Source organism: Gracilinanus agilis, chromosome 2 (assembly GCF_016433145.1).
Source record: "Gracilinanus agilis isolate LMUSP501 chromosome 2, AgileGrace, whole genome shotgun sequence".
In the NCBI taxonomy this organism is placed as follows: domain Eukaryota; kingdom Metazoa; phylum Chordata; class Mammalia; order Didelphimorphia; family Didelphidae; genus Gracilinanus; species Gracilinanus agilis.
In genome coordinates this window covers 673,054,260-673,070,321 of record NC_058131.1, presented here as the reverse complement: position 1 = coordinate 673,070,321, position 16,062 = coordinate 673,054,260, and the positions used below count along the sequence as shown (strand labels likewise).

Sequence of the window (16,062 nt, the reverse complement as noted above, 5' to 3'; positions counted from 1 at the left end):
TTTCAGTTTATGAGATCCCCAAGAGATCTCTTTTCCAGGCTCTTTGTCTCCATGCATCCTATACCAACCATCCACTGCCCCTGCCTTCCTCCAAACACACCTGAGCTGCACCCTACAAGCGCAAGAAGGGAGACTGAGGCAGCAAGAAATCCGCCTCCTCCACTGAAATTGTTTCTTTCTCCCCCATCATCCTCCTCCTACACCCCCAGACACTGCTTCTCTCCTCTGTCTCCCCCTCCCAGCCAAGCTGACAGTCAATATCCTGGATGTCAATGACAACACGCCCCAGTTCCGGCCCTTCGGGATCACCTACTACACAGAACGGATCCTGGAAGGGGCAACGCCAGGCACCACACTCATTGCTGTGTCAGCTTACGATCCAGACAAAGGCGTCAATGGCCAGATCACCTATACCCTGCTCAACATGGTGCCCCCAGGGTACGTCCAATTGGAAGACTCCTCAGCAGGTAGGCTGGCCACCCAGACTCTCCCCTGGTGCCCTGTTGGAGGGGGAATCAACGGGCATCTTCCCTACCCCTAGGGAGACTGGGATTGATGGATATTGCCTGTTCTCCAGACTTACACCCCGCTTTCCTTCCCCACTGTTTTCTGTTTGGGATGATGCTCCCATTCGCTCCTTAGTGGCCACCGCAGACAAGGGGAACAAGGGATGTGCCCAGCCCTGGGTTAGGGCAGAAGCCTTACTGGAGATACAGCTCACCACCTCTCTACCCAATACTCTATTATATTATATTATAACACAATTTGGGGACAGGAAGGCCAAAGTGGGGAAACTGCCTGTGTGAGAATCTTTAGCCTGTTGGTGTTAACTATTTTGGACCCTTAGAGGTCTTCACGCCTCCACCAAAGGGAGTAATTAGAGCCCAGTCCAGTTACAACCTGCCATCAACCACGTCTCCTAGAGAGGCTTTATTCAGATGCACCTTCTGGCCTCTCCCAGCTCCAGAACCAGCTCCCCACGTTACCTGATCAGATTGTAGAACGTCGAATCCTAAGGAATCAATCCACAATCCATTATCAAACACTTCCCGTGTGCCAAACACTGTGTGTGCACAAGAGATGCAAAGAAAAAGCAAAAATAGCCCCTGCTTATTCCATTTAAATGGAGAAATTCATCCATATATTCATATGTACATGCATACACATGAAATAGATGTGCAAGTGTGGAGCAATACATGTGTGTGTTGTGTATGTTCTTATATAGTTCATATCCATGTGTTGTATAAACATGTGTGTGTACATGCAAGGTCCATACAAAGTGGAAACCAGATCATCTTAGCGGGAAAGGCCTTATTAGGGAGGTATGGACCAGGAAAGACCTCCTGGAGAAAGCGGCACACGAACCGAGTCTTGAAGGAAACCAGCAATTCTGAAAGGAAGAACTGAGCCAGCATGGAGTAGGTGCTTAATAAATGTTTATTAACTGACTGGCTGAAGAGAGAGAAAGAATATTCCAGGCATAAAGAGCAACCAGGGAAGAGCTATAGAGATAGGGGGGAGGGCATCCTGCGTGAGGAACGGGAAGTGACCTAGTGAGAAAGGGTCAGAAAGTGCATGGAGGGAAGGAATATGGAAGAAGACCAGAAAGATAGGAATGAGTCATGTTTTGTTTTGTTTTTTAAACCCTCACCTTCCAACTTAGAATCAATATTGTGTATTGGTTCCAAGGCAGAAGAGTGGTATGGGTAGGCAATGGGGGTCAAGTGACTTGCCCAGGGTCACACAGCTAGGAAGTGTCTGAGGCCAGATTTGAGCCCAGGACCTCCCATCTCTAGAACTGACTCTCAATCCACTGAGCCACCCAGCTGTCCCTTGGGTCATGTTTTAAAGAGCGTGGCTATGAATATTTTTAAGTCTTTTTCCTTATGATCTCTTTGGGGTACAAACCCAGCAGTGGTGTGTGTGACTGGATCAAAGGGCAGACAGTCTTGTAAAGCCCTTTGGGTATAGCTCCAAATTGCCCTCCAGAATTGTTGGACCAATTCACAACTCCACCAGCAATGCATTAGTGTCCCAATCTTGCCACATCCCCTCCAACATTTATCCCTTTCCTTTGCTGCCATATTGGCCGGTCTGCTAGGTGTGGTTTAAAGTGGGTTTGGATTCCAACAAGAAGGGTTCATATTTGATCCCAAAAGTAATACTGAACCAGTGGAGACTCTTAAGGAGGGGATGACATGGTCAGACCTACATATTAAGAAAATCACCTTGGCTGCTGCATGGAGGATGGATTGGAGATAGAACAGATGAGGCAAGAGGATCAATTCAAAAGCTATTCCCATGGTTCTGGGGAAAGATTGGGGACTTGTCCCAGGGTGGTGACTGGGCAGAGAGAAGGGGAAGGGAGTTGCCGTGGAGATAGACTTGAAAACTGATGGGAAATGTAGGATGAAGGAAAATGAAGGATCCAAGATGATGTTGAGTTTTCAAATAGGGTGATAGCCCCAGTGCAAATATCAATAATATGGAAATAGGTCTTGATCAATGACACATGTAAAACCCAGTGGAATTGCTCATTGGCTACGGGGAGAGGGAGTGAAGGGGGGGAAAGAACATGAATCATGTAACCACGGAAAAAGTTTTTTAATTAATCAGTAAAAAAATCAAGTAGGGTGACAGGAGGGCCTAAGGTGCTTTTTATAGAACTAGGGAAGTTTGGAAGAGGGGTGGATCTAGAGGAGAAAATAGAGCTTCTCTCTTGGACGTGATGAGATTGAGATGTCTATGAGACAGCCAGCTCAAAATGTTCAATAGGGAGTCTTGATTCCAAATCAGGAGAGCTGCTAGGACTGGATAGATAGATCTGGGAATCGTCTCTATAGAAATGCAGAGCTGCGATTATTGAACTCATGGGAGCTGAGGAGAGCACCAAGTCAGTCAGTCAGTAAATATTTCATAAGTGCCTACTATGTATTAAGCACTAGCCAAAGCACTGGAGATACATTAAAGGCTGAAAGATAGTCCTTGCCACCAAAGAGCTCACAACCTAATGGGGAAAACAATAGGCAAAAAAAAAATTACAAGCAGGTATAAATCATTAATTAAATTATTAAAACTAAGGAAATAGCTGAGAAGGAAGACTCGAATTAAGAAATCATTGGCAAGCTCTAGAATTAAGAAAGACTTTTTGTAGAAGCAGGATTTTCATTGGACTTAAAAGAAGTCACAGTAGCTAGAACCGAGGAAGGAGAGCATTCCAGGCAGGGAAGACAACAAGAGGAAATGCCTGGAATTGAGAAAGAAAAAGGAAAGAGAGAGAAGAGAGTCCAAGACAGAACCTTGGGATGTGCCCACAATTAGTGGGCAAGAAAACTCTAAGAGAAGGACATCTAAAAGAAGGAAATCATGAACAGGGTTAAATGTTGCAGAGAGGTTAAAAAGGAGAATGATGGAGAAAAGAGAGAAAAGACTATTCGATCTGGCAGCTGAAAGATCACTGGTAACATTGGAGGGAGGGGAAGATGGATGAGATCTAAAGCTAGATGGAAGAGGGGTTTAGAAGAGAATGGAAGGGACAAGTAGGTGGCCTAAAGGATGGAGAGCCAGGCCTAGAGATGGGAGGTCCTGGGTTCAAATCTCTAGATACTTCCTAACTATGTGACCCTGGGCAAGTCGCTTAACCACAATTGCCTAGCTTTTACTTCTCTTCTGCCTTGGAATTAATATCAATTCTAAGAAGAAGGCAAAGGTTTTGTTTGTACAAAAAAAATTTTTTAGTTTAGTATAGTCAAAATTATTGATTTTACATCTTGTAAGGTTCTCTATTCTGTGTGTGATCATAAATTCTTCCCCTCTCCAAAGACCTGCCAGATGAACTATTCCATGCTCCCCTGATTTCCTTACGGTATCATGCTTTATATCTAAATCATATACCTATTCTGACCTTATCTTAGTATAGGGCGTGAGATATTGGTCTATACCTGATTTCTGCCATACTATTTCCCAGTTTTCCCAGCAGTTTTTATCAGATAGCTAGTTCTTAACCCAAAAGCTGGGGTCTTTGAATTTATAAAAAATGAGGTTGCTGAGATCATTTACCCCTGTGTATTGTGTATCTAATCAATTCCATTGATCTGTCATTCTATCTCCTAGCCAGTACCAGACCGTTTTGATGATTATTGCTTTATAGTACAGTTTGAGATCTGGTACAACTAGGCTAAGAAGATATGGGCTTGGGGTGGGGAAAGAGTTCACATAGGAACTTTAAAAAACATTTGGATACAGGGGGGCAGCTGGGTAGCTCAGTGGATTGAGAGCCAGGCCTAGAGACGGGAGGTCCTAGGTTCAAATCTGACCTCAGACACTTCCCAGCTGTGTGACCCTGGACAAGTCATTTGACACCTATTGCCTAGCTCTTACCGCTCTTCTGCCTTGGAGCCAATACACAGTATTGACTTCAAGATGGAAGGTAAGCGTTTAAAAAAAATTTTTGGATACAAGCCCTTTCCTTGGTAGAGCAAGTGACTGAGGCTCATCAGAGAGAAAATAATTTCTCTTTCATGGCAGGGACTATCTTTTGCCCTTTATTGTATCTTCAGTATTTTGCACAGTGCCCGACACATATTCAGGTGAAAGTTATATAGGCAGCAAATAGGATTTGAACCCAGGTACTTTGATGCCCATTTCTCCTGCCCCATACTTGCCTCCCCAATAGATTTTAACTCTGAGACCCACTTAGCTTTACTCTTGCTGAGGAAGATATGAAGAGAATGGCAGATTCCTCTGTATTTCAGGGAAGATCATCTCCAATCGGACTGTGGACTATGAAGAGGTGCACTGGGTCAATTTTACCGTCCAAGCAGCAGACAATGGCTCCCCTCCCAGGGCTGCTCAGATCCCTGTCTACCTGGAAATTGTGGACATCAATGACAACAATCCCATCTTCGACGAGCTCTCCTATCAGGTGGGTGGAGGTTGGCCATTGAGGCTGCTGGAAGAAGTGCACCGTGGGCAGAGCAGGCAGGGATAGACTGCCATCCCTCAGCAGGATGGGTGTGTTTCTGTAACATAACAAGCCCCTGCATGAATCTTCCGAGGGAAGGAATTGTTATAGGTTTGTGATATCATGTGGAATGTCACTTGGAAGCCAGCCAGTGACTTAATGCCGCCCCTGTCTACAAGCCACCAGACAAACATGACAGATCTAAAGGCATCTGGTGGGCAAAATGGTTGGAGTGCTGGAATACCTGAGTCTGAATCTCAGCTCAGACCCTGGGTCTGAGTCACTGAATCTTTCTCAGCCTCAATTTCCTCATTTGTAAAGTGGGGGTAATAACAGGACCTAACTCATGTGGTGGTTGTAATCAATGTGATATAACGTCTGTCAATCTCTTTGTAAACTTATAAAATTTTAGATATTCTTGTTAGAGTGCCAACCTTTAGGCTCTGTATCCCCCATTCACTCTCATGCTAGAGAATCTATCAGCCTTGAACTCACAAACTTAGAGGGGGGCTGAAGTATTAAGAGCTTTTATTTGCTGACGTCTAAGCTCTCTCTTCCTTCTGTCTTCCTACCTGGCTCCAGGAATCTGTGTTTGAGGACGCACCAGTGGGCACAATCATCCTCACTGTCACCGCCACTGATGCTGACTCAGGTGCCTTTGCCCTCATAGAGTACAGTCTGGTGGATGGAGAAGGCAAATTTGGGATCAATCCCACCACGGTAAATGAGTCAATTAACAGGCATTCATTAAGCACTCAGGATATACTAGGTGCCATGATAGGCACAGGGGACACAAAGAATGAAATGAAAATGAAACTGTCCTTCACCTCAAGGAACCCAGAAGGTACAGGGAGGATGGTGATTATTAGGGGGAAAGAATGAAGTGTATGGAGGGAGGAGAATAATGGCTGAGGATCACATCCATTTACATTCCTCTGAGTTCAAATCTCCCAGATCTATGAAGATTTGATTTCCCAATTCTGTAGTTAACAACCGTCAGTCACTTCAGAGGTGGCATCATAATACAATGGATCACTGAACTAGGATATGGGTTCAAGTCCCTACTCAGTCACTAACAAGCTGTTTGGGCAGATCACTTTCCCTCCCCAGACCTCAATTCTCTCCTCTGTAAAATGGATGCAGGAAGCACAATGATCTCCAAGGTTCCTTCCTAAATCTATGAAGGCCATTGTACTGACTAGTGATGCTAATTTCCAGATCATTCTTAGAGTTTATGAGAATCTCAGCTTAAATCAATTTCTACTCCTTCTCTCTTAGGAGACAAGCAGGACAATGAGTCACCATTCTCTCTATAATAACTCTTTATAGCCATTAAGAGATTTATGAATAATTCTTCCTACATTAAAGAATCTCAGGTCCTTCAACTTCTGCCCCATACTTGGTAGAACATACTTGGTAAATCAGTCACTAAGTAAATGTTTGTTTTATAGAAAGGCAGTGTGGCAGAGTGGATAGAGAACTGACTGGAACCAGGAAGACCTAGGTTTTAAGTCTCACCTCTGCTACATATTGACTGTGTGATCTAGTGATTTAGGAAGATGTCTAGGATAGGGATTGTTAACCTGCTGTTCTTACCAATGCATGATTCAAAGTAGAAGTATATCGATCTGCAGTTCTTACCAGGCATACAAGTATAACACCGACCTCTCCCAATTTTCCCAGTGGTTATAAATTAGCTCCAAGCCCTAAGTCACCATTCACTGACTATAGAGTCTCCTGTGTCTGAACAAGGAATTCTTTCTCTCCTTCCTGTATACTATAAAAAGGAATTATTTAATTTCTTTAATTTAATGGAGGACCTGGAGGTCCTCTTATCATAGAGATGTGTAGGGATGAACCAGCCCACAGTGACAGGAAGTAGGAACCAGGGCGCCCCTACTGAGCCAGAGTCAGTTGCAGGCTGTCAGTTGCTGACAGTTGGGGGTCATTTGCTGATAGTGAGGGCTGGCAATTGTGGGGAAGGTGGCTGCTGGGTGTGGGTTGGTTGGGGGTCGGGTTGGGGGGTTGGTTGCTGGTAGTTATAATAAGGGAATTAGAGAAAGTTAAGCAATCCAGCTAACTTATGCCTTTTGCTTAACTTTCCCTAATTCCCTTATTACATAGTGTGGGTTGGCATTTAGTTGCTGGAATATAAAGGCAGGCCTGAGCTTACTAAGAGGGCTTTTAGCTTTAGCCTTTAGAGGGCTTTTTGCCTCTGGGATCTCTAGAGCAGGAGGTCTGATTCAAATGCTGTCAGTTGGCTACTGACAGTTGGTGATAGAAAACTGATTAAACGAGTGAGTGCGTGGTAGCTGTCCATTATTTAGGGAGTTAGGGAGTTAGTGAATCACTTATAGATAGAGTAGGTTAGAGTAGGCCTGGTGTTTGCCAGGCAAGAAGAAACTCCTCAGAAGACAGTTAGAAATAGTTTTTGGAAATTTTAGATAGTATTGGGAATTTGGGGTATAGTTATGGGGGATAAGAATAATAATCTCTCTTTCCTCTTTCTTATCTTTCCCTCCTTTACTATATTCTTTTACTATCTCCATTTTAATTAAACTAAATTGTTAATTGTTAAAAGCTGCTAGAAGTTTTCTTTTCTCTGGCTTAAAGAGATAATATTAATTTACAACTCTACTATATTCTCATTAAAACTTAAATTATTAAAAGCTGCTCTCTTATTTTGTCAAAACTCCTATTTTAACCCTTACAATACATATGAGCAATAAGTACAATTGCACAGTTTTATTGACTAACATCATTTATATTAGCTAAAAGCTTAGAAATTAAAATGTGCTCTTAAAAACAGTCTAAATAAAGTGAGCTCACAGCTCACAGAAACATTCAGCTCCTCCCTGGAAAAAAAGAGTAAAAAGGTGGGTCTTCTTATGGAATGATCACTAACATTATGAGATGATGTCCCTAAAAGGTATGGACAGTGAGGACTACAGGATTTTAGAGGTGGTAGAAGCCATCTCAACTCATTTAGAGGAACAAAGTTCAGCACACCCAGTTGGGTGAGTCTCCTTCTACAGATATCACCCAACAAGATCACCAGCCTCTCCCCTTCAGCGATGCACTCCACAGTGCAGGCCTTAGGCTGGCTGGGGCTGGGCACGGAGAACAGAGACTGAAGCCAACCCCTCCCACTCCTCTAGGGAGATATCTACGTGCTGTCTTCCCTGGACCGAGAGACAAAGGCTCACTACATCCTTACAGCCTTAGCCAAGGACAACCCTGGGGACATACCCAGCAACCGCAGAGAGAATTCAGTCCAGGTGAGGAGTGCTACTCTAAGGGATACTGAGGTGGGGAGGTGATAATTTGGGGAGGACAGAGGGTCAGGAGAGAGAAGGATCAGCAGGCTGATTCTTCTAAGAAAAAGAGGCTGTCAGGTGTGTAAGACAACCTACATCTCCTTCCTGCTACCACTGCTCCTAGCATCCCCTCTTCTGTTTCATGTTCACTTTCTCAGTCAACCATTAAATATTTAACATTATATTTTTTTATTTTATTTTATCACATTTTAAACATTAAACACGTGACTGAGAGACTCTGGATGGGCTAGAAGCAGGACTATGAGAGGGTGGAGCTTTCTGATATCAAACTTGGGGTGAGAAAGAAAGTTTTTCATGGAAGTTCTGGTCCCTTCAAAGCTACCCTCTTCCCAACTCTAAGTGGGATATTTTAGTTATCCAAAAAAAAGGGGGGGCTTGGTCCCTTCCTCCTTCAAGCATCTGTGATCTTTTTTTTCAAGGTGGGTACTCTCTCCATCAACGCAGATTGCAACATTGGTAGACAGTTTCTGAGAATTGATATGACTGAAAAACTAGCCACAAAGGCTGGAGGCATGATGATGAACCTTTACAAACTTGTCTAGGTTCAATAGACAATGACAGACATGGTTCATTTCCATCCCTGTATTCAAAGCTTTTTTGATTTGCTTCTACAGCCTTAGTCTTTGAAACCTAGGGTTGCCTGTAAGCAAATGGTGAGGCATCAGAGAGAGCCATGAGTGTAACAGTGGAGACGTTACCAATGGTTTACTCAAGATTAAGGACAGTATACCTAATTGTCAAGAACAGGGAGCCATCTGGGTCAGGTCATCAGGCCAAATGACCCAAGATTAAGATTTTTGGGACAAAGAGATTCAACAAATAGGACCCCAAGTTAGGACCACCAACTGTATTAGTCTAAGGTCAGGAACACCTAAAATCTGGAGAAACTGAGAGCGTGTCATTGAGTAAAGACTAAAATAAGGGAGGGTCCTCTCCATAAACAAAGACTAGAACCCTACCCAGACGACCTCATTGGTGTCCCCTTCTTCATCTGAGGATGGCTCGAAGGTTTTCTCCAAATACCCAAAGGATCATGACATTTTATCTTTCATCTATAGGGAAATTGAGGGAATAACTTTTGTGCCCATCATCTGCCCCTAAACACCAGGTGGTGATACAAGTACTGGATGTCAATGACTGCCGGCCTGAGTTCTCCAAGCCCCAGTATAGCACCAGTGTTTATGAGAATGAGCCTGCAGGCACTTCGGTCATCACCATGATGGCCACTGACCAGGATGAAGGGGAGAATGGAGAACTGGCTTATTCCATTGAAGGCCCTGGCGTTGGTGAGTGACCTTATCAAGGAGGCTTGAAGAAAAATTAGGAAAAGACTATTGAAGCTGTGGCCCATCCCACCAGGAGACCAGGCTAGTCCACCACTCCATTCTTAGGTGACCATCAGTTGGATACCTTCCTCATTCAGCTTCAGCTTCCTTAGTAGGGAACATCAGCCAGCATGCCTTGGGATTTAAGTAAGAAATATGATATCGTATACATGTTACCAAAACAACAGGTCATGGTTAAAAGGCCCAGAGAATGGGTGATATAGATTCAAAAGGAAATAGGGTGAATGGCAGCTCCTCCACTGAGATGGCCCAGTGGAGCTAGGGGAAAGAGTATGAGCTGGGAGGAGAGATGACTCAGAGGGATCACGATAATTGGCTTTGAGTATTTAAAGAACTTGTCATATGGAAAAGTAATTAGTCTTGTTCTATTTGACCCCCACAAAGCAGAACTGGAAGCAATGGGTTGAAGTCACAGAGGGAGGTTTCAAATTGATGGAAAAAATAGCTTTCTAATAATTAGTTGTCCAAAAGTAGAATGGGCTGCCTTGGGAGCTGTTGGGCACTTCATTACTGGAGCTCTTCAAACAAAATCTAAACAATCATGTCAGATATGTATTAGACAAGTCTATTATGCATGTGTGGGCTGTTTCCTTTCATCTTTGAGATTCTGTAAGTGATGATGAGACAGTTCCTAAAACAACCCTCTTCCCTAACAGAGGCATTCCAAGTCGACAAAGATTCGGGTCTGGTAACAACCCGGCGGCCACTGCAGTCTTACGAGAGGTTCAACCTAACAGTGGTAGCTACAGATGGTGGGCAGCCCCCACTCTGGGGCACCACTATGCTCTATGTGGAAGTCATTGACGTCAACGACAATCGACCAGTCTTTGTCCGTCCACCCAATGGAACCATCCTCCACATCTTAGAGGTACGCCATGTGTCCCCCAGCCCTACCTCAGACCTAGAGCAAGGGGATTTCCTGGAGGGCACAAAGTATAATTACTGGTAATTAATTTCCCCTTCTCGACAACATTTGTCTTAATTACTTCTTAGATTATTTTCACATCATGAATTTACAAAATTTGTTTGCGAGTACTCTGCCTACCCCAGCTTGTTATTTTTCCTAGGCACCAAAATTGCAAGTTACCGTTCAGGACAGGGGCTGGGCATGTTCTCATCTCTACTCCCAACAAAACTGTCCTCTGGTAGAATCAAGCTCCCCTTTCCAGAATCAAGGAAAGATGGTTTAATGGGCACTTCCTCACCTCTGAGATATCAGAACAATAACAGCTATTAAATCAAACAGAAATCTTATAGATTCTGGAGGATTCTAAGGTGAAACTCATCACAGGCTTCCATAGAAGACCATGAGACACTCAAACAAATGACAATAAGATTCCTTGTGGATTTTTCAAGTCTCAGCAGCCTCACTAAATTGCTATCTTTGCCAAAACTTACCAAATCTATGTTGGTCTCAGAAGATGGTGGGGAAGGGGTAGGGACATAGTTCCTGTACTCTGGGGCAGAGTAGAGGTTGGTTATTCCCCCTAGAATGTAGAGGAAGAGGGTCGATTCCCAAGCACAGACACAAGGTGGCCCAAAGATCCTTCAAACAACTCCTCCCACCCAAGACTCCCTTCTAGGAATTAGGATCCTCTGCGAGGATTCCAGAAGATTCAAATAATCTGAGAAAGAATTGGCAAAACTTCCTGTGCTCTTGTAGGAAATCCCTCTACGGTCAAATGTTTATGAGGTCTACGCCACAGATCAGGACGAAGGGCTCAACGGGGCTGTTCGCTACAGTTTCCTGAAGACAACGGGGAACCGAGACTGGGAATATTTCACGATTGATCCCATCAGTGGACTTATCCAAACTGCCAAACGTCTCGACAGAGAGCAGCAGCCTCTGTACAGTGTAAGGGTCCCCCAAATGTTACTAATGGCCATCAAGACCACTGTTCGATTCCTCTGGGTCTCTGAAACAAACTGACTACACGAATCTTAGCAAACCACTTACCCTCTCAAGTACTGTTGGTAATGCTAAAATTACAGAAAAGGTACTAGCCAGCCTTGGTAGAGAGTTTCCTCACCTGAAAGTTCCCAATACCAATGAAATCATAGATCTAGGCCCTAGTGGTGCTACCCCTGAGGGCACTGAGCAAAATATTCAGTTGCCATTTTTCTTTGGAGGTGTGTGTAGGATGGGAATCATGGATAAGGGAAGCCATCTTTGGTCTTTCTACCACCTAGGACAGCACATCCCAACCACAGGTTCTATGGAACCCTAATGGCCTGAGATATGTAAAAAGGAGCTCCAGGAGAATATTTCAGTTCTAGAAATATGGGTCCCTTCACCCTCAGACATAATCAACTTGAAATAACATGGGGCAGCACAGTGAATAGAGAGAGCCAAGCCTGAAATCAGGAAGATCTAGGTTCAAACTTGGCCTCAGACGATTCCTAGCTTTGTGACCCTGGGCAAGTCACTGAACCCCAGTTGCCTAGCCCTTGCCACTCTTCTGTCTTAGAACTGATATTAAACAAAAGGTAAAGGTTTAAAAAAAATGAAACTGCTTCAGTACCCTTCTTGCAAGTCCTCCTTGCTTGGCCTTGCTGTGCCAAGTTGAGAACCCTGAGCTCTTAATGGCTGTGCCAGTGATGGATGAGCCCTTGTCTGCCCTCAAAGGGCCAGCCCAGTCAAGGACATCATGAGAAGATTAGCTAGGAGATGCTGGGACTTTTTTGGCCACAGCTACTCAGCAATGGCAGGAGGTGGGGAGGGTGCCCAACCAATGACATCTCTGCCCCTGGAAATAAATAGCTACACGAATGAATACATGGGAACTAATTTCTCCTAGCTTACAGGAGGCTTCAGTTTCTCTATTTTGCTTTAAAAGTTTCCGCATGCTCCCTTTATCTCAGGAGTATTAATTCTCCCCCTCCCTCCCCAGGGTCATTTCTAGATCATTGTTCAGGGTATAATTCAGAGAGCCATCAGTATAGTTCAAGTCCAAAAGCATTCTGCAGCCCAGTGAGTTGGGAAATGTTGGACTAGGGCTATCCAGCTGGACAGCACCACTCCCTGATCACCTCATCCCGTACAATTTCATCCAGAACCTTCAGCAATAGAACCCTAAATTCAAGCTTGCTTCTGGTTCTAAGAGAGGACACGTGCCGTTCCAGGTCCTCTTCAGGGAGACGCTGCTGGAGAGAGAGAAGACTCTGAGAAGCAGCAGGCATGGAGAGGAGCTGGCCCCTCCAGATAGGCCTGATTTCCAACCTGCCTCACTAGAGATTTGGGGGGATTTCCCCTGGGATAAGATTAGAGACTCTCCTATTGGGAGTGCGATATCTCAGCTCCACGTCTGCCGCTTCCCAAAGTCTAGTCTCTCTCCAGGAATGTCTCCCTGAAGAGGGTCCTTGTCTTGAAGCCAGAAGCAAGAAAAGGGTCTTTCTTCTCCCAAGTTCTCACCAACTCTGCCCTTCCCACAGACACAGAGCATTTCCATTGGTGCACATGCACCTCCCTTGATCCCTGAGTTATACTTGATAGGAAGTTGTCCCTCCCTAGTTCTAAGATTCCCTCCATTCTCCCCAGCTCCACCTCAGGACTTTTTAGTTGTCTAGGGAATGCAGGAGGCCTCTCGCTAACCTCAGTTCCTCCCTTCAGCTGATCCTGGTGGCCAGCGACCTGGGCCAACCAGTGCCCTACGAGACCATGCAACCCCTCCTGGTGGTCCTGGATGACATTGATGACAATGAACCCATCTTCGTGAGACCTCCAGTGAGCCCACAGCTTTCTTCCCACATCCCTTCCCCCTGCGTTCAAGTGGGCCTCAGGTTGGGCGGCAGGAAGCTGTCCTGGGATTCTCCAGCCAGAATCCTCCCACTGTCCCCTGCAGCAGTGCTCTGAGCAGAGTAGTACTCCCCACCTCCTGCCTCCTCGATGCTCCCTTCCCCTCTCCAGTGTGTCATCACTGGGTTTGTAATCTGTCCCAGCATGTCTGTAAGTCCTATGCATGTACATTTGAATGTCATGTATGTATTAGTGTGTCTGTGTGGATCCATTCACACACATGTGCCTATTTGGTGTATTCCCTTCTCTTACCTCCCTTTCTGAGGACTAATGACTCCATCCTGTATCCGAATCAGCAACGAGAGTCACCGTGTTCTCGCGGTCCAGCCCTTTTGTGCAGAAAGCTGTTTCTCCCTATGTCCCTCCCAGCATCTGACCCACTGTCCTTCCCAGGGGGCTCTGTCCACTCCCAGCACAGGGATGTCTGGCCACTGGCCCATCCCTAACACCTGTGACTGCTCTCCTGGTCCTGCAGAAAGGCAGCCCCCAGTACCAGCTACTCTCTGTGCCTGAGCACTCCCAGCCTGGCACCCTCGTGGGCAATATTACAGGAGCTGTGGATGCAGATGAGGGCCCCAATGCTATTGTCTACTATTTCATTGCAGGTAAGGAGGGAAGCAGGTCTGGGGCTGGATTTAGCTTGAGGTAGAGCCTTGGTCGCCCTCCTTCCCTCATTGAATCTCATCCCACAACCTCCCTCCCCCCAGCTGGCAACGAAGAAGAGAACTTCCTGCTGAAGAAAGATGGGAGACTCTTGGTAGTACGCGATCTGGACCGTGAACGAGAGGCTCTCTTCTCCATTATCGTCAAGGCCTCGAGCAACCGGAGCTGGACACTGCCCCGTGGTCCGGGGGCCTCCCAGGCCCTTGACCTCCTGACCGATCTGACACTCCAAGAGGTGCGAATTGTCATAGAGGACATCAACGACCAGCCTCCACGCTTCACGAAGTCTGAGTATACTGCAGGTGACCCAGCTTGGGTGCTCTGGGGGCCCTGGGCTAAGGGGGAGGGGAAGAAGTGAAGAGGGTCCCCATCTCAACTACTTTTCTCCAGAAGGACTAAGACTGGGTTTTCCCATCGTCCAAAGTCCAAATCCCAACTCCTAAGTGTAGGGATTGGGATGATGATGAAACGTCCCATCTCTGGCTGGCCAGGGAGTCCCTAAAGAGAGAATCCATGAGCTAAGTATCCAGGGAGTCTTGTCCTTGAGGTTCACCTACGATATGTCCTATGAGGAATCCGTCATGGAACTAGCCATTGTTGGCCATGACAGTGACTCAGCCAGGATTTGAGGGTCCAAGAGGAAAGAAGAGGCATGGGAGTAGTGAAGGGAGATGGGGAAAACGGGATCAGAGAACACTGAAACCCCTTCAGTCCTTCCCAACTCACTGACTGTTTCCCGCAGGGGTGGCCACTGATGCTAAGGTGGGATCAGAACTCATCCAGGTGTTGGCTACAGATGACGACATTGGCAATAACAGCCTGGTGTTCTACAGCATCCTGGCCATCCATTACTTCCGAGAGCACTCCAATGACTCAGAAGATGTGGGCCAGGTCTTTACCATGGGTAAGAGCCAAGCCGTCCTAAGTGCAGGGGGGAGGAAGGGAGGGCTCCAGACACATCTCAAGGAAGAGAACTTCCTCCTGGCGGACTCCAGGCTTCTCACCCAGAGCCCCACAGGCAGGAGGTCTTAACTGAGAATGGAAAAAGGAGGGGAGGTGAATCACTCCATAGTTTTCCAGGGAGTGGGAAGTAGGCATATCTAAATATGCATGCGTGTAGAGGTACATGTATGTCTCTCCCTGAATGCATAACTGACATTTGTATAACATTTGAGATTTGCAAATCATATCACATCATTGTCTCACTAGATCTTCACCCATTCTTTTTTTTTTTAAACCCTTACCTTCCATCTCAGAATCAATACTGTATATTGTTTCAAAGACAGAAGAGCAATAAGGACTAGGCAATGGGGGTTAAGTGACTTGCCCAGGTTCACACAGCTAGGAAGTGTCTGAGGCCACATTTGAACCCAGGACCTCCCATCTCTAGCCCTTGCTCTCAATCCACAAAGCATCTAGCTGCCTCTGATCTTAAGCCAACCTACTGAGATAATATATGCAGTATATAAAGTATATTTGTGAAGCAGGTGCCATAGGTATTACTATACCCATTTTACAGATGAGGAAACAGAGTCAGAAAAGTCCAGTGGTCTTCCTACAGCCACAGCAGCTAGTAAGGGTGGCGAGGTGAGATTCAGACCCAGATCTTTCTTGATTCCAAACCCAATCTTTCTCCCTGTGCATTTGAGCACATGTTATTTGGAGTACTACAAAATAAATAATTGGATTATGAATTTATTTATGCTTGTGTTCTAAGAAACCATATTGTACATGTAGGTGTTTGTGTCTGGGTGGGGAAGATGGGCAGGAATGTACAAGAGTGTGACCACATCCTGAGTGTGTACATGTTAGCCACCAGGGGGAGAGGGAAAGTAAGGCACCTGAGTAGTCCTTCATCTCCTCAGCCAGAGGACCTATAGGAGCTGCCCGGTGGGTTTTGCCCCCTCCAGTCTCCTTGTGGGGAATTTTCTTCCAGCGCACACTTTATTATATTTT

At 45.6% G+C, this 16,062-nt stretch overlaps 1 protein-coding gene across 1 annotated transcript in view; it reads left to right on the top strand.

Annotated features, from left to right (window-relative positions):
- The window catches only part of CDH23 (cadherin related 23), a 357,372-nt gene that overhangs the window by 334,724 nt on the left and 6,586 nt on the right, over window positions 1–16,062 (top strand). The window contains exons 38-48 of the mRNA XM_044660245.1: window positions 243–467; window positions 4,755–4,924; window positions 5,546–5,683; window positions 8,122–8,241; window positions 9,410–9,587; window positions 10,304–10,515; window positions 11,311–11,502; window positions 13,258–13,371; window positions 13,919–14,048; window positions 14,151–14,408; window positions 14,849–15,010. Coding sequence (XP_044516180.1) covers window positions 243–467; window positions 4,755–4,924; window positions 5,546–5,683; window positions 8,122–8,241; window positions 9,410–9,587; window positions 10,304–10,515; window positions 11,311–11,502; window positions 13,258–13,371; window positions 13,919–14,048; window positions 14,151–14,408; window positions 14,849–15,010 — 1,899 coding nt within the window. The remainder of the gene's footprint in view (window positions 1–242; window positions 468–4,754; window positions 4,925–5,545; window positions 5,684–8,121; window positions 8,242–9,409; window positions 9,588–10,303; window positions 10,516–11,310; window positions 11,503–13,257; window positions 13,372–13,918; window positions 14,049–14,150; window positions 14,409–14,848; window positions 15,011–16,062) is intronic.